At 41.7% G+C, this 27,345-nt stretch overlaps 1 protein-coding gene across 5 annotated transcripts in view; it reads right to left on the minus strand.

Moving 5' to 3' along the window:
- Positions 1 to 26,670, minus strand: part of ANKRD55 (ankyrin repeat domain 55) — a 47,697-nt gene extending 21,027 nt beyond the window's left edge. For 2 of the 5 annotated variants that reach the window (XM_063423189.1, XM_063423193.1), the window contains exons 1-8: positions 25,668 to 26,670; positions 21,378 to 22,059; positions 19,422 to 20,217; positions 18,484 to 18,606; positions 16,519 to 16,649; positions 14,336 to 14,445; positions 11,034 to 11,094; positions 7,282 to 7,410 (exon numbers count right to left, since the gene is read on the minus strand). In XM_063423189.1, the coding sequence (XP_063279259.1) occupies positions 7,282 to 7,410; positions 11,034 to 11,094; positions 14,336 to 14,445; positions 16,519 to 16,649; positions 18,484 to 18,606; positions 19,422 to 19,548 (681 nt within the window). In that variant the 5' untranslated portion in view covers positions 19,549 to 20,217; positions 21,378 to 22,059; positions 25,668 to 26,670. Of the gene's footprint in view, positions 1 to 7,281; positions 7,411 to 11,033; positions 11,095 to 14,335; positions 14,446 to 16,518; positions 16,650 to 17,480; positions 17,573 to 18,483; positions 18,607 to 19,421; positions 20,218 to 21,377; positions 22,060 to 25,667 lie in introns of all 5 variants that reach the window. The other 3 variants (XM_063423192.1, XM_063423190.1, XM_063423191.1) reach the window with 3 other exon arrangements.
- Positions 26,671 to 27,345: the final 675 nt, after the last annotated feature.

The raw sequence follows: 27,345 nt of genomic DNA on the forward strand, positions 1-27,345 counted from the left end.
TTCAACTCCACAACTATGAACCCAAAGCTTTGATCTTTTCATTGATGTCTTCTGCTCTACCCCTGAGTGACTTGAGATTTTAAGCATTATTTCACTCCTTTCTGCAGCAACAAATACTATTACCACTGCACTACTCTGGGAAGTAACTCACTTCCATAAAAAAGCAAAATTAATTATTTTTACATAAGTACTTCCAGCTTCCTCCTTGAAACCATCTATGTGCATCACTGGGTACTGTTTGAGTTAGAGAATCCAAGCCCTTTTGTCTTTCCTCTTATCCTTCACAAACAGGCACACAGAGAATACTTTATTCTGAAATCAGCTGTAACACCAGCAAGACCATTGGAAAATACACCAGCCAAATGAAACAAAAATCTTCTCCTCCTTTGCTGAAATAAAGAAACATGAACCACTTAAAGTATTTTTTGAGCAACCCACAGCAAAATTTGAACAAATAACTTATCTGTAGACGTTTTCCTTTGTAACTTCAGTTGAAACTATTATGTTGGTAAATACATTTTCCCTTCAAAGTAACTTTTCAACCTTTTTCTTTAATCTGAAATTCAGTATTTACCAAAAAGAAGAAGCCATTCCACATTGTTTTCCACATGGATCTCTTGACTGGATCTTGAAAAGCCTTGATCTTTAACTCAAGGCTACTCTGGCAGAAACTGTATGGTGAGTTACAGCTATACTGGCAAAACTCAAATACTCTTCCAATACATTTTTTCCCTTATGTGATTAATTTCACTGAAGTGACATTTTCCTCACATTCACATGCAGAGCACTGTAGTAGTGTATCACATTATTACTTTTACTGTAACACAGTTTAGAATTTCATCCTAGAATCAGAGCAAGAGAAATATTGCATCAGCTGTGAGGAGAAGTCTAGCTGGAATCAGATATTAAGGGCGTATCAGAAAAGCATATGCCTATCTTGTTGTAGGTGTAGTGTCTGCTGTTTTAAGGATGAAGAATGCCAGACTCCGAAACAGAGGCATATTGCTGCTTTGTCTGCAGCAAACAGTGCAGTGAGAAATGTCCTTATATTGGCAGTTTTGCCTGTTGAAGACTTTTGCACATATCGGTGCCTTCTCCCATTTATCAAGGACTTCCAGCACCTCCCCTCTGCACCCAAGACTAGAGAAAGCTAAGGAATGGAAATACACTCACTCTGCCTTGACTGCTGTCATTTCCTGGCTGCTAGATGGCTGAAACTGGCAGTGGAGAAGTGAGCAAAAATTCAGAGCACCCTGTGGTTTCTCTACCCTGAGAAGACGTGGAAAACTGGTCTGTGTGATGAGGAAAGAAACAAGTCATGATACAATCTTCATCTTTGTCCCTGCCAGGGAAACTGTGCCAGAGATTGCCTGAATGCAGGCCAGGCACTTCACAGGGAATATTTCTGATGGCAAACCAATACAAATTAACAACTCTTCTGACACCACTGTAGTTATATTGGTGAGACTCAGTCAGCTTGGAAAGAAGTTCATTTGTCTTCTCCTAACCCAAGTGCTACAGCTTTACACACCCACTGAGACAGCATCTCTGCAGAGTCAGAGTGACCCGGCTTGGCTTGAATTTGCAGTATTCTTGGAAATAGAATGTGTTGTTGTACAGGGAAGTTTGTTCTATGGTCCTCACAGCATTTCTGCCTCTGGGATAGCTAGGGGACATGATATTCTTAAAATATTTATCCTTTTAGCAGCCTTTAACACAACCTTAATGTGTGTTGCACAAAGGTACCAAATGACAAAGGCAGTCATTGAGGCATGATTCTGGCTGTCATATGTCTCTGCCTCTCTTATCCTCTCTTTGTTCAAACATAACAGTGCATGAAACACTGGCCAAGTCTCTCTGAGAATTTATTTCCACTTGGAGTCTAAGTGCATATGATTTACTGTGTAAATGACTATGACTAAAATCACTTGGCAACTTTCCCCTGCTATTGCATTGTTGTAAGGACTAATTTCTCAAAATGAGCTGCTTACATGCTTTGGAAAGGAGGTAATTTTTAAAATCTGAAGAAGATTAAGGATTTATTCAATCAGAGAAATGGAAGCATTTGCCTTCAAGTGCCTTTTGTCAGGCATAAGAGATCAGGACATGTATAGATATGCAAGAAGTGTGTTGCATGTACATTACTCATATTCTGGCACCGTGGAGTTACACATAGACTGTGTGCTGGGAAGAGGTCTGGCAATTATCCCGTACTTATCTACAGGCTTTGCCCAAGACAAATTCCTGCTAAACTCAGTGGGAGTTCTGCAAGACATTTGATTGGCATGAACAATTACATTGTCTGTGGCATGCTCATAGTTAAAAGTTTAACAGTTTATTATTTCAGTAAAAGTTTTTCTGATGATCTGGCTGTACTGGTGAGTTTTTTATATCAATACTGCAAGTTTGCAGATGATACAAAACTGGGGGAAGCTGTTGATGCCCTCCAGGGCAGTGAGGTTCTGCAGAAAGACCTTGACAAATCAGAGAGATGGGCAATCACCAATCTGTGAAGTTCAACAAGGGCTGGTGCCAGAATCTGCACCTGGGATAGGCAGCCCTGGATCTGCAAAGACAGGCTGGGCAATGAGAGGCTGCAGAGCAGGGCCATGGAAAGGCCCTGGGCTCCTGGCCCATGGCAAGTTGAACAGGAGCCAGCAGTGCCCTGGCAGCCAGGAGGGCCAAGCGTGTCCTGGGGACAGCAGGGACAGCATGGCCAGGCGGGCAAGGGAGGGGATTGTCTCCTCTGCTCTGAGCTGGGGCGTCCTCACCAGCAGGGCTGGGGACAGGCTGGTTTGGGTGCCACAGTATAATGAACTTAGATTATTAAACTATAAGAGAGCATCCAAAGGAGGGCAATGAAGATGGTGAATGGACCTGAAGAAAGACATAGGGAGGAGTAGCTGAGACCACTTGGTCTGTTCAGCCTGGAGGAGACTGAGGGGAGACCTCATTGCAGTCACAACTTCTTTGTGAGGAGAAGAGGAGGGGCAGGCACTGATCCCTGCCCTGTGTAACCCATGACAGGACTGAGGGAATGGCCTGAAGCTGTGGCAGGGAGGTTTGGGTTGGATATAAGGAAAAGGTTCTTCACCCAGAGGGTGGCTGGGCACTGGCACAAGCTCCTCAAGGAAGTGGTCACAGCACCAAACCTGACAGAGTTAAGAAGCATTTGGACAACACTCTCAGGCACAAGTGTGACTTTTGGGGTGTCCTGTGCAGGGCCAGGAACTGGACTCAATGATCCTTGTGAGTCGCTTCCAACTCAGCTTATTCTGTGATAACTTTAAGTGAAGAAATAGCTTGCAGCTGTATAAAAAAATGAAGTAGCAGTCAGAAACATCCTTCAGTGCTGGAATTTAGTTGTCTGTACCAAATAATTCTTAAAATACTCCCTGGCATGGTTTAGGCCTGGGTCAATTAATACTTTCCCTACCAGTTCCTGGAGCTGATACAGGTGCCAGATCACCCCCAGAAGGTGTCTATGTATGACCATCCTGCTTGGGAGAGTAAGAGAGAAGAGCAGTAGGGACACAGGTTGTCCCATGATAGACAGTTCGTCTCAGTGCCAGAGCCAAGACTCAAGCACATTTAATATGGAAAAAGCTTCTGTTGTTATTAAAGCATATTAAAGTTTTAAAGTGTATACTTAAAAATGAAAATTGAGTATTTTTTTGACTTGTTTGTTAACAGTCATAATTGTGTTTAAAGCTTAGTGACATAAAAAAGGAAATCACTACTCTTCCTTTCAAGCCATCTTTAGAAAACTGCATGAAACAAGGAGAAATGAAGTATAATTTTGCAGGGAAAGAAATCTGCCTAAAACCAATTAGACAGTGAACCATGCTCAGCAAATGCACCTTTTCTGGTCAGTCCAATGACAGATATCTGCAGTACAGAAACACTCACTGGGTATTAAGATGTCTTTGGAAGTCTGTTTGAATTCTTCCACTGTGTATAGCCCACATGTATGTGGGAATATATTTATGTATGTGAAAGAATGGGGTGCTGGGCAGAGAGAAGGAGAGAAGTGATCCCTTGGAAGAGATTCTGAGCCACCACTGACTTCCCTGGCCCCTTCCTCTGCTTTGGCTGGATAGCCAGCTATGTCCTTCAGATATCCTGCAGCAACAGACACATTCTTTCCTAGAGATCCTGACATTTAAGTGTGCTTTCACCTCCAAGCAGTTACAGAGAAACTACAGTGCTTGGTCAGCCAAACACAAATTAATACTTAACTTATGCATTTCTTTTACAATGTGTTTTATATATACAGGTATTTCACTCTTTTCTCTGGAAACAGAGGAATGCAATAACTGCATTGTTGCTATGGAACAAATATGCTGGCTTCTAATTTTTAAAAATTTTTTACTCCAAATCACCTTATTAAAAAATCTTAAGCACATCTCCCCATGGTGGAATATTATTTTTAATAGTTTCTCTCTATTGCTTTCTTTTTTATTCCTTCAGGGTTGTATTTCTTCACTTAAAAAAAAATCTGTTTTTTTGTTTACTCTTAATTGAAAGCTGATATTTTCACATAATCATATGACTTCGGGAGCCAGAGTCTTTGAGAATGAGACAAAGAAAATTCTGGTCAAAATGATGACAACTGGCAAGGCAATGTAGCAAGATTCCAAATCTTCCCAGATTGTTTCCAAGGTACTGCTAATACTCTTACAGTATAGTATTATATATAGCATGATAGTGCATGCTGTATGGCGTATATTACTAGGATTTCAGTAATTCCATTATCTGGAACTGTTAGAATGGTTTTACCCTTTGTCCCAGTATCAGTTAACAGTTTTGTATCTCAAAGGTGTGTTTCCTTTCCACTACAGTAATTAATGCTGGCTGAAGTGAAAGGAGTGAAATACCTCCTGAGACATTTCTAATAGGTCTGTCTGTACCAGCACACAGAAATATTGCATGTGTAAAAAATGTGGCATGAGGTAGTCTCACACCAAACAGTAATGATGAGTGTTTGTGACACTGATACATTTGCACTTAAGATGTGAACTTGAATGGCAGGAGGTTTGAGCTTTTGAAAAGAGTGGAACTTGGTGTGAGCAAGGTCTGTCTGGTTACATGGATGGGACTGATCATCCCATGATGTCTGATGGAAGACAAAGCCACAAACATGCAGTCTTTGAAAGAGCTAGCATGAAACAATGATTTCATATGAAATATGCCCCATGCCCAAGAATTTGAGTTTGAATAGTAGGCAATGGTTTTCATATGGTCCTGCTGTGTGTTTCAACCCAGTGTGCACAAACTGCCTCTTTCCTGCAACCTCTGAAACAAGTTTCTGTGCAGTGCATGGTTGTCCCCTTACTACATTAAAAAAAAAATAAATTAAACACAGGGCCCTATTCAGCCAAAAATAACCCCTGCAGCTGTACTGCCTGAGCTCTGTGAGTCTCTTGTTCTCTGAAGATATTCTTAAAGGAAAAATATCCCCTTTCCAGCTGTCACAGAGGAGGCTATTAGGCATAATGATGATCCCAACCAGCAGAACTGTTCTGTTCTGTCACAGCAGAGAAAGTTCTGCCTGTCCACAGTATCCAAATCTCCTGGGCCTAAAAGGGCCGCAGAGAGCAGTGGCTGAAAGTGGTTGTTTTCTTGGCCAATAGTTTTCTTTCTTGAGTAAGAGGAATGTGAACAGATCTATTTCATGCTCTGGAATTTCAACTGCCACCTCTGGACCTAGAATGTAGCAAAGCATGTGGATGGAAGAATTTGCAATTCACAAGGTTTCATGGCAGAAATCCCACAATAAGGGCAGAAGGGGTGCGTGTGTGTCATTCTACACACTTCCTCTTGATTTCCGGGAGCAGCTTAAAGGAAGAGAAAAAAGGGTATTTGTGACTTCCTTCTACCTGAGGCCAAGTGGGTTTTGTGCTGTTTCCACTTCCCCATTTCTCAAGAGTTATTCTGCACATTTGTGCAAGAAGGGTAGAGGTGAGAGTTGGCAGTGAAATTAAAAAATGAAATGTACAAAATACAGAATCAGGGAAAGCTTAAAGAAGGTGGGGAGCTTGAAGGTTATAAAGTGGATTCACTTTTCTTTCTGTTTGTCGGACAGTTTGTCCCTGGAGCTATGATGTAGACCACTGGCTATCATGCAGGAGTTTGGATGAGATTCAGGGTTACCCATGGAACCAGCAGAACTGGAATAAGCCTGGTAAAAATGCTCTACAGGTAGTAGATACCTTTAATCTCCCAAGACAAATAACAAGTCCAATTTGAGACTGATTAGGATTAAAGAAGAACAAAACTTTTGAAATAATATCAGTTGCAGAGGTCAAAATATACCTCTACTTAAGAAAAAAAAAAGCCTATCCTATGTTAATCATTGTGAGGCTGTGGTTGAAGGAAACAGATTGTTTGTTCAATGTCCTTACCCCATAACAAATATAGTATATGGCAGTTCAGAACTTTTACATTTCCTTGTTGACACTTCTTTTAAGAAGAACAAACTTAGACCAAAAGATGAGGATGGAAATACTTGGTAATTGTATGAAAATGCTGCTGGATTTTTGTGTGAGTTCTATTTTGGCTTACCTGTTGTGCATGTATTTTGAACATTGGTACTGGAACTTGCGATGGCAAGAGAGCAAGTAGACACATACAGTTTCATCTGTGCAGTTTTCTGCAGTAAACTAGGAAAATTACTAAATTATGCTATATTTTATACCACTTACTGACCATTACATAAGACAGTTTTCAATGTCAGATTAAATGCTTTGTGCTTTATGCTTTTTTTCTCTAATGATGGTCTACGTATTTGACAATGTTCTTTTGCATATGAGATAGGAACATACAGTTCAACAGGAAATGTGTTTAGCTCCATGTCTTTTCCAGTCTCCAGAGAAGTAGGGTCTCAACGCTTCAGCTTATTATTTCACAGCTGTAGTTTTCTAAAAGTGTTTTAACTTGTGTGTACATTATTTTATTCCCAAAGGTCTTTGGCAAGTAATCTGCCTGTTTCTGCAAACCTGATTTAGTGAAAATAAAATGAGGCACGAGTTCAACATGAAGCATACACGTAGTCCCACTGAGATAAATGAAAAATTTGGGGCAACGGGGCTAAGGTTCTATTAGGTACGCCTTGGTCTCCAAAGAAGCTAGATCCTGGATCCAAACTCACTGGCAAAATGCTGGGGCTTAGTGGGCATTCTTGGCATACAGTTTTCTTGTTCCACAGCCCAAACTATTTCCTTAGGAGTACTTAGGACACCACAATAGCCAAGTCAGTTCAATAACCATCCACTGGCTCACCTGAACTGCCCAGTGCAGAGCTGTTTTGAAGTCCTTGTCCACCAGAGTTGGGTCTGCTCCCTTGTGCAGCAGAGTTTGGGTGTGCTGGGGTCTGTTGTGGAATGCAGCCCAGTGCAGTGAAGTCATTCCCTGTAAGCCACAAACCCAGAGGGCAAATTATTGTCACTCACAGAAGTACCCTTCAAGTCTCTGTAAATAAGCTAGGCAGCCCTGAAGCCATCCAGGGCGGACAAATTCTTCCCTCTTCACTTGATTTGAAATAGTTAGTAGCAGCTTCTGAATTAGTGGAGTCACAAGGGGGAACCAAGCAATTAGCTTTTTGGAATTACTACAGAAAATGGATACAAACATAAATGCTTCTTCTGTATGTGCCTAGATGTGTTATAAATAACATGTGGTCAGGGCCACGATGGCTAGGGGGACAGTTCTCACTGCTCAGCTTGAATCCTGCAAGAAAGGCCTGGTTTAGACTGATGCTTCAGCATTACGCAGTATAATGTTTGTGTTTGGTCTTATCTTTGATCCAAAATAAATATTATAAGCTATTAGTGCAGCTGGCACTAGGCAGCAAGCTAAAGAACTGACAGACTGATGTCCACGATAAAGCCACAATACAAACATTTTATATTTACTCTTCAGGGAGGAAACAAAGCAAATAGTAAGGTATTCAGCTGCATCTCATTCCATCTTAGCTGCATCCAGTCAGTCTTAATAGATCAGAGAATTCATGGCCTTTGTTTGCACCTTCAGCATTGTTACACTCACCTGCATTTTACTCTGTATCCATAATAACTAAGGTTTTCTGTATAAATTCCTGATGTTTCTAAAAAATTGCTAGTGTTGTTCAGGTGTGGTAACATTTTCCTTTGGGTAAGTGTTGTTTTCTCTCTTACCAGAAAAAATGCATTTCAGGGATCTTGCCTGATAACCAAAAGGATAAAAAACATTAAAAGAAAAAAAAAGGTCGAGTGAAAAACCAACTAAAACTTGAAATAGAACCCCGACAAAGTCAGTTGGTAACAGCCCAGGTAAAGTATGAGCTATATTGATGCAGTTTATCAGTGCATTAAAGTTGAAGCTGTTTGCAGTGATTTTCTGACTAAAAGCATGAATGCCTTAGTATTAATTTATCTCACTCATCATGTGTCTTACAGGGCTTTTAAGTTCCTATGTGGTTTAAGTATGAGTGATAACAAGACAGAGCAGTTGAATGAGAGTCTTGGTTTTACTTAGGGTTTCCAAAGCTTAAACATGGGGGCTTTTGGTTTTGTAAAACCAAAATTGATGGCAAACTCCTGCATCAACTGAAATTAATGGGAGCTCTGCCATTGATGTAGTAGACATGAGAGAGTACTGCTGATGGACACACATTATCTGTGAGGCTTCAGTGAAGTGACTTCCAGCTAGGAAATGAGCACTCATCACTAGGCCTGGAGAGCATGAAAATTACTGAAGAAGAAGAAACTATAGTGTACCATGTTGTCTCTCATCCTCTCTCAGGGTGTTGATATGGCCAAAAAAATCCTTGAAAACCCAACCTTCTCTCTGTTTCTACTCTGCTAGCCAGCAGAATCAGCTGTAACGTAGGAGTGTAAAATTGGATAGTTTTCAAAAATCTCTGTAGTACAGCAGCAAAACTCAGAGAGGTCTCTAGCAGGTGCTTAGTGCAAAAATGTAAGAAACAAGGCTTGACAATATACTGCCACCTAATATTTGGTAATCAGACTAAAGACTTCATATGACATCCAGCCCTCTAAAGGGTGATGATGTGTTTTCTGAAAAAGTATTATTTTCTTTGCCTGAATAATTTTTGTAGAAACTATTGCCTGATATTTTTTGTAGAAGTCTCCATATTTTTATATGCAAAAACCCCAGACCAGTTAATAATTTTTCCATTTCCACACCATTTATGATACCATGGGCTTATACCATCCCTCTGATGTAGCTGCCATTCAGAAAGACCTATTATAGTTTGCTCTAGTTAGCCTGCCCATGTAAGGAAGCTGCTCTATAAGTACTATCATCTTTGTAATCATTTTTCTGTTCCTTTTCTTGTACATCTTTTTTTTTTCAGTTTACTCTTGTTGCCATGTTGCTGTACAAAGGATTCAAACGGAGCTTCCTGTCTTATTCTCCGTTTCCTTTCTAATACTTTGTACATTCCACGTGTCCTTTTGGAGTGCCCAGCTGGGCAAAGAGCAGAGTTGTTTGTAGCAGCAGCTCATATGTGTGGGTTTGCTGCAGCAGGCAAAAGCTGCCTAGCCCACACCATCTGTGCTTTATGCTGCCACCCTTGAGTGGCATTGGTAGGTAGACAGACTATTGTTGGCGAGTCGAAGCTCAGTGTGGTATCAGAACTGCCAAAGCTGGAGCTCCAGCAGAATAAAATCTTAGAGATGAGACAGACAAACAATTGCACATTCATAAAAAATAAGGAGCGGTACAGGACATAAAAGGACAAACCCCAAGAAATGGCTGTGAGAAATATAGTGTGACACTTGTTTTGCTCAGATTCAAGGCTTTTACAGGGACTGTTTCTTCACATTGTCATCTCACAGGCTTCACAAATAAACCCACAGAAAGACACAGCTGTGGAAGCTTTGAAACCCCCAGATGCATTTCTTACTGTTTACGTGTTCATGCATTCATCAGGGTGTTTTTCTCAAGCGTCAGATGGGAAAACTGAAGTGTTTTACTTATGCCAAGAGAACAGCTCTGTTAGTTGTAATCATTTATGAGGATACAGATTTTTCAGAAAACATAAGTATTCAGGGCTTAGTACTGACACTTGAACAAATATATTGTCAGCGCCAAATGACAATGAGATGGACTAAAAGTTCCAAATTGCATGTATCAGTGCATTACAGCAAAATATTAAGGCTTAAAACGATGATTCACCATTCTATGCAATTCATTAGCAACATGGTTTTACATCAAGACAATGCATATGCCTGGTTTAGGGTGTTGTGAGCAGAGTCTGCCAACTTTTCAGTGGGCAAGGAAAAGGAAAAATTAACAGCACTCTGGCCATTCTGGCACTGTGCAAAAGAGACACATCCTTGAGCAACCATTAGAATGAAGATAAACATACGAAGAGACAGTCAGAATCTCTCTTGTGTCTTGGTGTCTCTATTTGGAGAAAAGCACGTGGGAAGTTAACTCTTTCCTATGTACAATATATATATATATATATACATAAGGACACAATTCCACATGGAAGACAACAGCATAAATTTTTGTGCTTCCATGACCGTTCTGTGTAATGCTAGCTCTCTGACACCCTTCCTGAGGACAGCAGTCGAATGATGGGATCAAGGAACCACTGAATCATAGAATGGCTTGGGTTGGAAGGGATCTTAAAGATTATATGGTTCCAACCTGCCTGCCATGGGCAGAGACACTTTCCACGAGACCAGGTTGCTCAGAGCTCCATCCAGCCTGGCCTTGAACACTTATGATTGATAAAGGTGAAGATTTGGTCCAGTGTCTAGCATCAGAAGAATTGAGGGCAATTATTGTCTTGACAAATGATTTAAGAGAGGGATTCAAGGTTTCTATAGCTGGTTGAAGAGAGAAAAGCTTTACTAGCCTACAGGTGCGTAGTGCATAGAAGGAAGAATGAGATAATACTTTGCAGAGTTCAGCAAAAGTACTATAGAAATTCTTGACCAGTGCACAGCCTTACTGTAAAATTGAACGGCTTCTATGCCCTCGGTGCTAGGGATTGTGACTTGTAGCACAAGCTCACTCACCTCATTGTCCTGGTGATTAATTTCACTAAGATTTGACTGCTGCAGAAGCAAGCTCAGAAGCCTGTGGAAGCAATGATATAATCAGTGTGCTGTACTCCTGACTAAACTTGAAAAACTGACAGTTTTTTTAAAAAACAAAATGTGCAATTTCATGAAAAATCAGTATTAGTGATGGGCACAGGTCAGAATCTTAGGTATGAGCTTTGTCATATGAGCAAAACAAATAGGACTATGGCCTATGGTAACAGAAGTTTAGAGCTTGGAATTAAAAGAAGATCCATTCAGAGGAACTCTTGTGCTGACTGCTGGGCTAGAATCAGAATGTATAATACTGTACATGTGTGCAATTTTTGGTAGCTTAGCAATTTGCTGCCAACATATTTATAATGTCCTAAAGTAACAGAGATGCCAGCTTCTGTAAGGATTTTTCACTCTCTTTAACTCTTGGAGTAATATGTTGAGGTGTACACATTTGTGTGCATAGGTATGCTTGCTGTATCTTTACACACACAAACCTCAGTATTTTACAAGGCCTTACGGAATGTCTGCTGGAATAGAGCCATTATTATGGCATAAAATACAGCAAAGCATGGATTCACATTTTAGAGAATATTGGATTAAAACACTCCCCTCTGGTGGAGGGAACAATAAAGTAGTTACATGAAATATTATTCAAGTACATTAATACTTTTAACACTTCCTTTTCCTTTTGCTGTCTTGTGAAGATGTTCTGAAATCACTACAGGTTTGGCAAAGATGGTTGTGTTTTATTGCAGGATGCTAAGTGTTTGGATCATGTACACGGCTGGACCATGGAAATGAAAAACACCATTCAGTCATATGCTGTAACAAAGCCACTCCTAATGTGAATGTACAGTTTTTAGGATTCTAGCAAAAGGAAGACTGTATCCTCAGTGGATCATTGTGCAAACCTATGGCTCCTCTGAAGGTGTGAATTTGCTAGAAATCTTCAGAACATGGACATGAAGAAGACATGCTGTTTAGCAAGGAAAGTAAAAGACAATGAAGTATAAAGGAACGAAATCTGATAAACGTAAAGATAACACAGAAACAAATGTATAAAATCCTGCACTTACTCCTATACAGAGGAGATGGAATGGAAATCTTTTGCTGCTTTTTATCTTCAACCACTTCTAGTGTATTTTCTGGATTGAACTGTGCTCAGGTGTGTGCATTAGATTAAGCCGAGAATGTTTCATGCCGAATTTGTTCTCCCCAACTGGTAATAAAGAACTAGCTATGTAATTTATTCAAAATAAGATATTTACAGTTGCTTAGGGATGATTTTAACAATTCTGCAGGTGAAAAATTTAATATACGGCTAACATCTTCCTCAGGTGTTGAAGTCCAAATTTAGGATATTTTTAAAGTTGAGTCTCTAAAGGGTGATGATTGGGCAGATCCCAGCATAGGGATTTTGCTTTGACTTCAAATCCATTTGCATATGGATACAAATTTTTGCAGAAAAGAGATGTTCACACCCTCCTTTTCTAAATGGGGTCATACTGTAGCAACTCTGAAAAGGATGACACTAGAATTGTGATTGGTTTGGTAGAAGTTTGTAAAAGTGAAGAAAGATTCTATTGTCATTTAGAAAATGATTCAGAATCTTAGAAATTGAGTCTCTGAACACACATTGTGGTAAATACTGACTAGCGAGGAAACAAAGTGAGATAACCATAGTATGCTTGTAAACCCCATTTATCACATAGTTTTACAATCTGATACAGGGGTCTGTGGTTCAACTCCAGATATGAACCATGATACCACTGTATGTGAAAGAAATCCAATTATTTGACTAGAATCTTTATCAACGAACTTTGACTCAGTTACACAATTAGACCATTATGGCAACCTAAGTGCCACCATTTAAATATGTAAATACCCAACAAAGCAGCTGAGGTTTCTCTGCTATCTACTCTAAAAGGCATAGATCAGGAATGGATTCTTTTTCCACCTTGCCTGTTAGGCTCTGTGGAATACACTGGAGCACATAAATCAATTCTCAAATCAATACATGAACTGTCTCTGTCTTTCCATGCCACTTCCAGCATGTGAGGTTGTAGCAGTGGACTGCCAGCTTTTAAATTTAGCTGCAAAAGCATTTCACAACTGGCCACTGTATATTCTCTTTTGAGAGAGTCAAGGGACTGAAAATGACCATAATGGAAAAAACTCCCTGTCAGTGCTCCAGGCCTGTGTCTGGGCATGGGGTAAACCCAGTGGGAAGACAGAGGAAAAGGAAAACTCTGCAGAGCAAAGAAAGGTCTGTCTGTATCCTTGGAGGATATGAAAAACATTCAGGGGACCCAGTGTGCTCCTGGTAGAGAAGATTAGTACTTCCTTTCAAGCAGCAACATGTGTAGTGTTGTACAAACACTGTCTTTTTTCTTGAGTTGGCTTTGCTTACTGATAGTGACTTTTTTTGTAGAAATCTCAATTTATTCTCTCCAACTGATGCATGAAAAGCAAAGATAATGTGGAAAATTAATAAAGCTGTGAAAAAAGGCTGAAGAACAAGATCAGCAGAAATGGCCAGATGTCTGGGGTGGTCTGATATGCAACAAAATTGTACAGTCAGTGATTAAGCCACATGAACACATTGCATGTACTGAATGTTTTACTTGTTTCTAATGTCTTCATGCACTTCCTATACCTTCAGGCATGATTTACTTGAGGGAGTTTTTTTGAGTCAATTTATTCAGATGTACAAATCAAAATTTATTAAACCTTCCTATTGTCACAGGCTGGGATCAGAAAAAGAGAATCTTAAGATTTCTTGTGAAGACACTCTGTAGCTACCTACCTGTTACTCTACCTTCAATAAAAGTAGTTAAAAATGAACCAGACTGCCAGTCCTTAACTTCCCCTTTATGGTTGGGGATTTTCAGAGAGGTTGTCTTGTGGAAAACTTTTCTCACATTTGCTGTGCTACTCAGAGGAGAAGACCAGAGAAGGAGTCTTATACTATTTCATGTAGGTAGGACAGAAAGGTAGCTGAGCAAGGGAAACACATTGTTTCAACCTCTGTTATAATTATTCTCCCTCCTCCAACTATTTTGATGTTAAAACAGGCTCCTCACCTTACCTGGCCATCGATCTCTGATACACAAGTATTGCACAATGTTTTTCCTCTCTATCCCCTTCACAGTAACCACTAAACAAAGACACAGGTCACAAGTGTAGCTGTCACAACTATTATTCCTTGCTCTGGGCTCTCCTTGGGTTGCTGGCTACCTGAGAGATTCAACCAGCAATAGCTGTGGGAGCTGGGCACATACCTCACATCGGGCTCTGCAGTGGCTGCGTGTAGTGGCAACCTCCCGTTTTTGTCAGGTATGTTCTGCTTAGCACCGTTCCTGAGCAGGCTGACACAGCCTTCCAGCCAGCCCTAAAAAAGAAATTGGAGCATATCAAAGAAAGTGGAAAGCATAAGGCCAGATCTTTTCTTTTTGGTGCTGGCATTGACATGTGACTGTAACCATTTCCTCTGTCAGCCGGGGAACTTTTTTCCTTCAGCAGAGGCTTCTCAGCACTGAGAGTAGTTTCTCTGTGGAGCCTGGGTCTCAAACTACCTCAGCTGTTCATTTCTGTGATGAGGTGTTTCGTTTATGCTGTATTTTGGTTTTGTTTTGGTGGTGGTTTTTTATGTTTTGCTTTGGTTTGTTTAGATTTTTTGTTTGTTTTCCTTTTTTTTCCTGCAGCTGTGGCAAGTACTAATAGTGATTAAAAACCTGTTAATTCCTGCATCACTAGCAAATGCTACACATATTCTTGCATGTGAATTCAATCATGCTAGATTAAACCACGAAGATGAGTACTCAATCTGATTTTGTTAGATTTTAGCAATGATGGCAAATCAATGGTAAAAAAAGCCTTAGATTGTGGTTTTACAAATGTTGTTACAGAAGTTTGGATTAGTGGCAGTGTTAGACTGAAAATAGCATCAAAACAGATGGGATGAATCAGTTCTTGGACTAAAAACTTCTATTGATTACCTCAACATAAAAGCAAGTAAACAGTCTGGTTGTGACTGCATAAATCTTTCAGCATATACTTAAGTCTGAAGAAAATCAAGCATGAGTTTAAGTATTTTGTTAAAACCTCAGCCGGCAATTGATAAAGACCACTCCCTCCTATATGAGGTATTTTGAGTATTTCTGGGGAAAATATGTGAAATGGTGGAATCAGAACACCCCTGTTGGAGCTCTTGCTGGAAGTACAAGACAACCAAATGCCACATGCAGTCTTGACCATGCAGCTCTCCTGAATTCATTTGTCTGGATAGACATTACAGCTGAATTCTCTCTGGACCTCTCATTATATCCCTCACAGAAACCGAAATGGAAACTTAGAAGCCTGGGTGGTTTAAATCTTTTCCAGTCAGTTCTTTTTTTCCAAAGAATGTTTGTTTCCCCTCCGGGAAAAGAGGAAGGAAAAAAGAAGCATGACACTTACTATGGGATTTTGAAAAAATGTCTTGCAGAGGAAATGTTTGTTCTCAAATAAGTGAGGTATACTCCTTGCACTGGATGAGACTGTCTGTTTTGTTAATTTCTACACTTATTTTCTGGCTGAATATTGCATAGCTAAGCAGGAACATTGTTTTTGTCCTGAACTTTCAGGAAGAAACTAGGTGCAAGGGATGTCATTTAATTAGCTGGCACAGTGTCTGTTTAAATGAATTGGCAGTCATCCAGCTTAACTCATACTGTGCAGCCATGGCTGCACATCCTCCTTCCTTTCTCTCCAATTAATAGTGGAAGCCCAGTCTGCTTGGCTAACTTGGTCCCCACCTTCTCTATGAAACCTGAATAACCTCCTGCAAGGAGTAGAAGACTAAGGAGAGCTTCAGCTAGATTCTGAAGTACAGTTCCTTTCCCAAATGTCTCAGTGGGATGCCCCTCCTGTCACCTGCAGGTAGGTTGATCAGGGGACTGGATTATTTATGATCTGAGCAAATCCACCAGCACCTGCAGCACCTTGAACTTCAGTTCTCAACCTGGCCATCCCAAGTCCAGCACTACAGTGAGAAGAAGCAATGCACTGATTCATGCAGGAACACATGCCTGCAGATCAGCAGAATTTGAGATACGAAAACCCCCACCTGAGCATAAATACCTAATGCTGGGTATGCAAGGGGCAGAAGTCAATCTGCATATTAAGAACAAGAGGGGACTTCCAGAGTACTAAAAAATGTGATTTTCTTGTGAGATACTCATATCATGCAATGATTTTATAAGCCAAAATAGAAAGGACACTGACAGGAGTCTCTGACAGGAGCCCTGATCCTCTTGTAATAATCATTGCTCCAGCTTTGCATCACAGTAAAGTTTCAAAACTGATTCCACTGTTGTCTAGAACCAAATGTTTTGTGCTTTTTTCCCCCTGTAATATAAGCAGAAATCCAATTTGGTCTGCATTTACTCCCTTCACTCCATCCTCGTCCCCCAAGTCTTGGTACCAAGTAAGTTGCCAGAGATAAACTGGTACGTCCACAAGCATCTTGAGTATTAATATTGGCTCCCATCTTCAACAGAAGCTTCACTGTGTCAACCTGGCGTCCTGACACAGCATGCATCAAAGGAGTGCAACCTGGGGAGTAAAAAAGCCAAATTTATTTTACAATTTCATTGCATCATGCCTATAAGATATAGTTTCTTACTTTCTAATGTGGACACTGGCAAGTTAACAAATCCTTTCTCTGACAACTGTCCAATAGTTGTACTGAGCTTCTTTTTAATCAGGAAGTAACTTCTGTGACAGTCACTGACCGCTGATTTTAAAAAGAGCATCACTATATTAGCAAAAGCTTTGCCTCATCAGCTCTGCTTCTGGAGGGAAAAGTGCTTTTCTGTTGATATATTCCAAAAATGAACTTTTGGCTTTGTACACCATTGTGGAGGCTGATATTCTTCAGAATGACTAGTAGCCAGATGGTGCTTGTCTAATTTTTTCAAACCCCAGCTTCATTCTGCCTGTGTAGTCAAAAGATTTACGAAATCCAGCTGTGTCCCTTGCAAAGGTATAAAAGTGTGAGTTGGCCTTTATGCAGAGAACAATTTAATTTGAAATCTGGATTTGCTCTAGGATATTTTACTTCCTGTTTTTATAAAAAACTTTTTTAATATCCTGCAAAAATTTTCTGTTTTGCAAACGTCCTGAAATCTACGTTTAAACCTAATACTCAAATTTCTTCGTGAAGTATTGTATCATTCAATTGCTTCCTCTTCCTTCCATTCTGTTAACTGTTGAAAAACAGCAAGAGATTTTCCTCCAGAATCTGACAAAGCAGTTGAAGATTACTTGGCTGGGAATAAACTTGAGTACTAGAAACTATAAAACCATTAGAAACTTCATGCATAGTTGAAGAGTAATTACTCTCACTGGACTCAATGAGATTTCTGAGGAAATGAGCTACTCAACCTGAGGTCATGCCGAGCCTGACAAATGGGCAGGATATGAGCTGTATGTTTTGTGCTGGAAAATTGGTCTTTATTTACATTTGCATGGACAGCCTAGGAGACAAATTAGACAAATTAGTTCTGGAGCTGCAGTACTCTGGCCAGTCCATTGCCACCTACTCCACCCACCATCCATACCTAGTCTTTCTCCCATTCTCTCATTAATGAGTGGACATTTTGTCTTGAGTAAGTTTTCCCTGCTAACCAGTAGATGTTTCAAAGATATCACTTAGAATGCCTGGTTTAAAGTATAAGAAAAATTGGTGGCTTGGTAAAAGCTGTTAAAGATTAGAAAAGGTGGCATTCATATGGACCCTTCATAAGAAACTGCAATTAAAAAATACTTCTGACAAAAAAGGTTGTCCTTGAGAACAGGTTCCAGAGGTCTGAGGTTCTTACTCACTTAGGAAATGGATGCATATAAAACTCAACCAATGTACAATGAATTGTAATAACATTAAACAGTAACTTGAACAAAAATGAGCACAGCCTGACAGATAAAAAAGATCATTTAGATAGTTGCACATTGTATAACCAATCTTTCAGCAAAAAATTACTTGACAAAACCATTCAAACTGTGACTGTACACACACTATAACCTCTGCTTTAGAGATGTGCAGAATGTATGTCATTTGGCATTGGTAAAAATATTCTTTTTCCTCCCTTGAAATGTCAACAGTTTCTCAGTATCTCCCTAAATAAGATAAACTAAATAAATGGTAGAGTACTGTCTAATTATAGCAAAACAGCTTATTTATAATCATATAAAAATATCTTAGAATTACAGGGGAAGGAATTATCCAAACTGCATTTCCAGTGGCTGTTCCAAAGAATAATTCAAATTTCCCATATTCTGCTACTAAATATAATTTCTGAACATAAAAATCAAGAATTAAAAAAATGGAAAGTTTCATTTGCAATCTGAAGTAACAGCTCTCCTGAGAATGAGCTTGGCCTTCATTTACCCTCTCTGTCACAAGACTCCAGGATGGAAGGATCCTCTCGGATCACTGCAGTCAGGGTGTTGACATCGCCATTAGCTGCTGCTTGGTAAACCACAGCCAAGTCGATCTCTTCTGCTGCATCAGCTGCAGAGAAGGAGCACATCCACGAGTAAACAGAGAGCAAGTACAGATGATAAACAGTGAAACTAATGACACAGGCCTCACCGAGTTTAAATGACTGTGTAACTTGGGGTGGAACAAAGTGTATCTAAACAGCACTGTGGTTTTTGTTAGTCATCTGAAACTTACTTTTCATCATAACTTCTTCCAAAAACTTTCAAACACAGACACTGAAAGGACTTCAGAAAAATTCTGGGAAGTTTCCACTTCTTGTAAGAAATCATACTAACGTAACATGACTTGAGAAAAAATGTGATAACTGAACTCATAATATTTCTGGCTGCACTTTCACGAGACAGGATAAAATCAGGACTCAGGTGTTTTCACTTTCAGTGTTATCCTTGCACCAGTCAGAAAACGGAGGCTTTTCACTTCCCTGCAATGTTCAAGGGAATTCTTGTCCCAGGAGAATAAACTTCTGGCAGCAATAGTTTGTGTTGATAATTCCTGCAAAAAGGAAAAGTGGACTATTGCTTGGAACCCAGGAGAGGTTTATTTTCTTTGGCAGCTACAGTGTGAGTTATTATTTAAAGCAGCTGCCTTGCAGGACCTGTTCTGGAACATTCCTCAGACTTTTCTTCCTAAAGAAATAATAGCAATGATTCTCTTCGCCTCTTCACTTTTCACTTCCTTTCGGACTGGTCATCCCATGCTCAACATGCACACACCTCCTTTGGCTTCCTGTGGACTATTAACCTCTAAACTCTAGGAGTCAAAAGAGGAGGTTTTTTGGTGCAGGATCAAATCTGATGTAATGGTAAAATGCTCAAGATACGTACTGTTGGTCAGAAACAGCCTCATGTTTCTGATCCTTATTAACTCAAAAAGAAGTACAGCTGCTGTGAGCTGTACTGTTCTCAATGGCTGAGGGTCTGTCTTTAGCCCCAGATGCCCCCAATGTTCCATCACTGCCCTGAACCCTGTGGGCTGGGAAGGAGAATCAGAAAATGGTAAAACTGGTGGGTTAAGATAAGAACAGTTTAATAACTGAAATAACACATCATCATCATCACCACCACATCATTAATAATTGTAATGAAAGGAGAGAAAGAGATGAATAAAACCCAAGAAAGGCAAGTGATGCACAATACAGTTGCTCACCACCTGCTGACTGATGCCCAGCCTGTCATGCTGCAGCTCCCCCAGTTCACACCCTGGCCGTGTCATCTGTGTGTGGAATATCCTCTGGCCAGGGCGGGTCAGCTCTCCTGGCCATGCTCCCTCAGCCCCTTGGGCACCTGATCACTGCATAGCATGGGACACTGAAATGTCCTGGATTTAGGGTGAGCACTAACAAGAAACAACTAAAACAGCACTGTGTTTTCAACATTAGTCTCATACTTAATGAGAAATAAGCACTGTATTGGCTGCTAAGAAGAAAATTAATTCTAGTCCAGGCTAAACCAGGACAGGGTCAGAGCTATAGAGTGCATCACTTGTCCAATCACTGCACTACCTTGTTAGGTCGAGAAAATGCCTTAATCACACTTGAGAGCTGATCAAAGGAAAGACAGATTAAGTGACTGGTGACTTATCTGTACTGTCAAACTTCTGGAGACAGCATGACTGTGTAAGCTGTGCAGAAAAAATGGAGATAGTTTAACGAGCGTCACAAAGTTACTATAGAGCTGTCATCATAATCAATATTACATTATTTGTTAACACATTGGTAGAAATTATATTTTAAACACTGTCATTATATTTTCTGCGTGATAAAAGATCTTTAAGTATCATTGTAAAGTATTAGCCACACTACTCATGTTATGAGATGTTGTCTCAGATGAACCTGCATGAGCTCTGTGCTGGGCTTCACAGCCTAGCCTAATTCTCCATGTGACCTTGTCTCACTGGGTGCAATCAGCACTCTGGACTTCAAAATTTGGCTGCCATGGAAACACAATCTGCTCTTACCCTGGAATAGGTTAGTCTGTCAAAGCTAGAACTCTTTGTGTTTGGGAAAATTAAAAAACTGATGTTAATCTGCCCTTGCCACAGATTCTGTCTCCATTTTTCTTCAACTAAAGAGAACCTAATTTATTTTCTTTCTTCTAACTTGTATTTTAAATTACACACTTCATAAAGTTTGTGAATGAAAATGTTAACTTGATTTTTATTCTGTGTAAGGGTCTGTTGCCGAGGTAACTATTTATTTGGCTCAGAGGGTTTGTCCTGTGGACCTGGGAGATTCAGAGAGATGAAGAGTCATTGCTGCCAGAGTCATCATCAGTGACTAGGATGTGAAGAAAAAGAAGTGACATTACCATTGGTCCAGTTACTAATATTCCCTTATTATTTCAGACCTGAAGATACCTCTCACAATTGGTACACCCAGCAAAAACATGTTAATGACACGCTCAGGTCTGAGTGGTTGAAAGCTTGTGTTGCTCCTCCTGTCCAGTCTCTGGAGGTACACAGGGGGTACCAGCCCTGAGCTCTGACACGGCTCCTCTCATGACTGCTGTCGTGTACAGCAGTGCAGGCACTGTGTGGGTATGGTACAGAGAAGATGCTGCTGGCACTGGGAAAGAAACTGCTACATGGACTGAGGCAGACAGTGAATAAAAGGTGCCCTCACCTCCTATGATGCATTACACATGTAGATTTTGTACTCTTTTCTTTTGCCTTGTAGGTACTATTACCCACTATTGTAGGTACTATTCCTGTTGTGAGTCATGAGCAGAGAAATCTAGCCACAAAATGGACAACTTCATGTCCTGAGCAGAGCAGTTGCTCACCTGGGGCGCTAAGGCAGGAAGATGAGGACAAGGGTGCACTCCTTCACGTGGGTCTCTCAGTATCTCTGCCCTTCTTCCTCCAGATAAAACCAAGACACTTCCCCTTTGCCTCTGCTGGGCTCAGTCTGCTTTCCCCAGAACAATTATCCTTCTGTATCAGCAGGGGAAGTAGAATGATGGATGGATGGATGAATGGACGGACGGACGGATGGATGGATGGATGGATGGATGGATGGATGGATGGATGGAAAAATGAAGTCCTTCCTCTGTCTGTTCTTGCAGAACACAAGCTCCATTTCTGTTAAAGGATGGTGGCATGAAGTCACAAAGATTCACACTTCCCCACCCACGAGTCCTAGCTGTCACAGCAAGGAGAGGCAGATGGAGCAGGGTGTTACCTGCCTGAGAGCCTGGGCTAGAAGGAACAGATGAGCACTCATGCTGGAATCTGAATAAAATTGACTGACACAAATTCCATTTCTGTAGGGTGAAATTCAAGATAGGGTGTCTTCTTGACCTGTATGACTGTGGATGGGGAGTGAGAAGGATGACAGATAAATGGTCTTCTGATGCTTCACATGACAGAAAGCAGAAAATGCTGGGAGAGCTTGTATGTCATTTGTGCTGGATGCACTTGGCTCCACGTCTTAGTCACAGCCACTTCATCTTCCTCCATCTCACCCTGTCAAGGAATGGAGAAATATGGGCACAAAGCTAGTAGGACACTTATTTTTGAAGATACCTTCCTGGGCAGAAGAGGAATTGTTCAGAGAGTGGACATTCTGCAGAAGGCAACAGTGAGTACTGTTGGGTACTGAGTGGTTGTGTATCCCCCCTCTGTTGAGTTTACCATGCTGGGGGCTTGGCTGTGGCTTGGGCACAAGCACCATGTGGCAGAAAGGGGTTGTGAACAACCAAATGCCTGATTCTTCATATTCTAATGTGTTAGAGTTACTCCCATTATTATCCTGCCGTTCTATAAATGCCAGTAAGTACTGGTCCCATTTCAAATACATTTCACATTTGAGAGAATTGCTGTGATACTGGTGAAAGGAAGGTGTCAGTCAGATTCAGAAAGGCAGAAGATTCATTTAAGTGCTTGAGTACAGAGAAAGGCAGGGGAGAAACCACAGGTTGACAGCAGTGCTCTAGAAAGGTCTGGAAGAAAAGACTGTATGATATACAGGGTGGTGCTAACATCCTCATAAACAATCAAAGTTAAACACCAATCTCTCTGAAATAAGCTGCAGTGTTTACAGAAGAATGTATAATTTCTTCAAGGCAAAGTAGTTTTCTTTTGGTCAGAAAAGGGGGTATATAAAAAGAGATACAGAATGATCACAGGATTCAGAGCAATGAAATTGTGCTTCTCATTACATTAATTCTCCACTGACTCTGCTATGAAGAATGTTTTACATGATTTTTGATTTCGGCTGATGTGTTTTTTAACAAAGTGCACATTAGGTGTACGTAAGTGCATGCTTTCTAGAACATAGGATTTTTAAGTTCTAAATAAATTTGCTGGAGCTTGGTGTACATGGTCTTGACAATGGTTGATTTTGGACTTGCTAAACCACAAGATATTAAAAACTGAAGACAGAATAATAAGATAATTCACATTCACTGTGAAGAAGAAATATTTATGCATGTAATTTACTACCCTCTCTCTCATAATCCTTCTCCACCACTAGCCAAAGGCTACATGTGATTTTCTACACCTTGTTGTCAGGATACAGTACTGGGTAGTTTATGGTTTTCAGCATGTCAGTGTAAAGGGTCAGTGGGAGGTGGATGTTTTGAAAATACAGTTTTGAAACACAGGGTTTTTTTTGAAAACTGTGACTTACTCTCTACTACTGCATTTTTATTGAACATTTAACAAAGTAATAATCCCTGTGTGTGCCTGGCAGTGCATGCACCAGTACAGGCCTGGCCTCACTGTTTATTTAGTAAACATCTGAAATCAGAAACAGCACACATTTATTTAAATGGCACCGAGCAATATTAGGAGGGAAGAGGTTTCTGGTGCTGCTTGCGTTCTCTAAGTCCCATATTCCTGTTTCTATTTTAAGTATTATAAGATACTATAATACTTACAGCATAAGAGCATACAATAGCAGTACCATAAGATGTGTTGCAAAGAGACAGTATGATTTTCAAGCTTGGAATGCTGGGGATTTGTTTTTATTTATAATTGAGAGTCTTTTGATGTGTGGGATGGAGAGAAAAGGGTTTGTGGGGAGAGCTGAATTATTTTTTTGGACCAGCAGAGAGAAATTTAGTGTGTTTGAAAGATAGTTTGTATTCTTCCATTGTTATAAATTGCTGCAATGAAAGACATTCCCCTTCTCCTTGCTAAAAAATTTTGCCTGCTTAAATCAATAATGTGCCACCACAGTAAGATAGCATTTAGACAAAATCCACTATACATGTAAGTTTTGAATAGAGTGTTCTTTGCATGGTAAGCAATGAGCTCAGTATCCCATTACTGTGTGTTTTGTGCTCTTGTCCCCATCCACTTCCCACGCAGCTAGCAGGGAAGGCACACAGTAAATCACAAATCACCTAATGAGCAAGCATTCCTGCAGCACCAGTGAAGCAGAGATGATGAATGCACAGTGAAGGAACCTTCTGGCAGGGGAGGTGATGTAGGTGGAAAGTGACACAGGCTGCAGGCGATGCTGGAGAGAAATTAGGATGGGTCAGTGTGAAGAGTGGCCTGGCAGCAGGAGTGGGTCCAGATTAGGAGCAAGGGGAGGTACAGGCAGATGTTGCCTCCCAATTCCATCCCTTCTATGTGGATAAAGTGGTTTGGGTCTGTGGTCTCCTGCACTGCTTTCTGCCCCCTAAACCATCTGGAGACTTGGCTTTGCCGTCCCCAGCCGTGGTGATATTGCAGGCTCATTCCTGGTACCAGTTCCACTGGCTGCCTGGCAGCCATCCCGATGGCAGTGAGCATGCAGGGTTTTTCCTCTGCCTCCCCACTCACAGTGCTGCAGAAGCAGAGGCTGGAATGGCTGCTTGGAGCTGCAGAAGCCCAGTCAGACCCACACCTCTGTCCTGTTGGGAAAAATGCTCCTTACATCATTCACATACAATTTAGGAATACCTGTCTCTTTTCCTGCAGTACAGATCCCCCTTCTACCACTGCACTTTCCTTTCTCCTTTATACTTGTTGGTAGTAGATTTTTTCTCTCTTATCACTCAGTTTTACTTCCCACTTGTCCTCCACTATATGTGGGTTCTAGCTGGGTTGATGTAGAGCAGTACTCTCAAGACTTGCTCAGGCTTCGAGTGCTGCGTGTGGCTGACAGGCAGCCATAAACCCACCACCTTACACGGGCTGTATTCAGGTTTTAGGCTCACCAAAGAAGTGTAGGCAAGCACAGAAGTACAACCTGTAGCACTCAGCTGCCCAAATGGCAGTGCCTTGTTTTCCTCGTGCTTTCATTTTCCTTCCACAGTCAGCCCCTTTGCTGTGGGGCCTCTGTGGCCATGTTAGCTCAGGTATTTTGCAGGTCTGCACTGGAAACTGTGGCCACTGCACACACATTGTTTGGTAAGCCAACTTAAAAGAGAAATCTGTTGCAACAGGCATAATCAAGAAATGACAAGCATCTTGCTTTGGGAACGTAAAAGGAATGCTGCTACACTTGAAGTGGATTGAGCCGTAAGACATAAAAGCTTGTACTGGCAAATAAAGACATGAAATTTAAGATTTAACTTCCAAATAGACAAGAAAGAAACATTTGTATTTCCATAGCAACCTTAAAATGTAGAAAATCTTCATGCTGGGGATTTTAGTGATATCTTAAATTTGCAATTATGGCAATACTCACCTATACAGATAAATTTCCTAAAGCAAAGTATTTCACTTGTCAGCTTCTAGACCTTTTAGTGTAGACTTACGAAAACCAGCTGTTTTAAAATTTTTTACTCCATTTTACACTGCTCTTTTTGCTAGTATTGGAACTGTTTTTCATATCTATAACCACAAGAAGACCAATATAAACATAAATATATATATGCATTTCTCAGTGTTAACCATAAGAGAAGCCAGATGCCATTGCTATTCTGCTGAAAATTAATTTTTAGAATACACTGTAGCAATAGACTGAAATATTCATCCAGTTTAAAACTGATGCAACAAATTCCTTTACATGAAACCAAAATAAACCTAATCTCTCCCAAAAAATCATATTATTGATTCTGTCAAGTAACCTCAGTACATTTTTGCATGGGACGCATTGGACAACCAGAGGATTTTGAAATTAGTAGCACGTGACTTACCTTTGTGCTGGTCAAACACAGAGGAGGAACTGAAATCCATTGTGATCTATCTCATTATTTACAACCGGACCGGACAAATGCCACCTCCAGGGTTTTCAGGGTAGAATCTCATATATTACAGTACACAGTGAAACGATAGCTGCCACCAGACTTCCTCTCAGAGAACTAAACCCGCTTTACGGCTGCAGGTTGTTGCCAAGGCAAGAGGAAGATGGAAACATTACATTCTGTTACGGACTCTCTTACAAGGATGCGCCTGGAAGCCTATCTGAGGTTCTGAGCAGTGCCATGCCCTCAGCGGGCGGAGGAGCCGCGGCGGCTGAGGGAGCGCGCGCGGCCCGCGCGGCGCACGGAGCATGTGCGGAGCGCGGCGGGCGCGGGCCGCGGCCCCGCTGCGGGCCGGGGAATGGAGCGCTCGGGCAGCGCCTGAGGGAGCGGCAGCGCGGGGAGCACCGCGCACAGGGCTGCGGGCACGGCCGGGGAATGGAGCGCTCGGGCAGCGCCTGAGGGAGCGGCAGCGCGGGGAACACCGCGCACAGGGCTGCGGGCACGGCCGGGGAATGGAGCGCTCGGGCAGCGCCTGAGGGAGCGGCAGCGCGGGGAACACCGCGCACAGGGCTGCGGGCACGGCCGGGGAATGGAGCGCTCGGGCAGCGCCTGAGGGAGCGGCAGCGCGGGGAACACCGCGCACAGGGCTGCGGGCACGGCCGGGGAATGGAGCGCTCGGGCAGCGCCTGAGGGAGCGGCAGCGCGGGGAACACCGCGCACAGGGCTGCGGGCACGGCCGGGGAATGGAGCGCTCGGGCAGCGCCTGAGGGAGCGGCAGCGCGGGGAACACCGCGCACAGGGCTGCCGACCTGAGCTGGGCACCGCCCGGTTAGCTAAGGGACAATGAAGGGACGGTGACTGACAGCAAACTACTGCGGCTGAAGCGGACAGTGTTAGCTACAAACGGCACAGTGCAGCAGATACACGGTGCACATCTGTGCTGGTTTTGGCTGGGGTAGAAGCGCTGGTATGCGGCTGTGGTGTGGATTTGCTGGTAACAGTGTTGGTAACACAGGGATGTTTAAGTGTCCGTGAGCAGTGTCAAGGCCCTTTCCTCTCCTGACCCCACCAGTGAGGAGTCTGGGAGGGGTTACAAGGAGCTGGGAGGGAACACAGCCAGGGCAGCTGCCCACAAATGACTCCAGGGTGTCCCAATCCACACGTGGCACACTCAGAGTACAAAGCTGGGGAAGAAGGAGGAAGGAGGGAATGTTCAGAGCGATGGCGTTTGTCTTCCCAAGTCACAGCTGTGTGTGTTGGAGCCCTGCTGTCCTGGGGGTGGCTGAACACCTGACTGCCCATGGAAAGTGGTGAATAAATCCCTTGTTTTGCTTTGCTTGTGCATGGCAACAGGAGGTGTCAGACCCAGGGTCCATAACTTCAAACCCAGTATCTGCCAAACTGTGTTCACACTTTGTTTTTGATCAGGCCTCTGCCTTCCTAAGTTGAGAACTCAGACCTTGTCCTTTAAGGGGTGGGGACCCTGGTGAGCTTTGCTTTTTGCTATGTTATTTCTGTGAAAGAAAGAATAATAAATGTACTGACTTGGAATTTACCTTGAAAAGTAGATTACCAGCACTGACTGGTGAATGGGAAGGGTACAATAAGTTTACTCAGCACTGGTGCACTG

This window comes from Prinia subflava, chromosome Z (assembly GCF_021018805.1).
Source record: "Prinia subflava isolate CZ2003 ecotype Zambia chromosome Z, Cam_Psub_1.2, whole genome shotgun sequence".
NCBI classification, from domain to species: domain Eukaryota; kingdom Metazoa; phylum Chordata; class Aves; order Passeriformes; family Cisticolidae; genus Prinia; species Prinia subflava.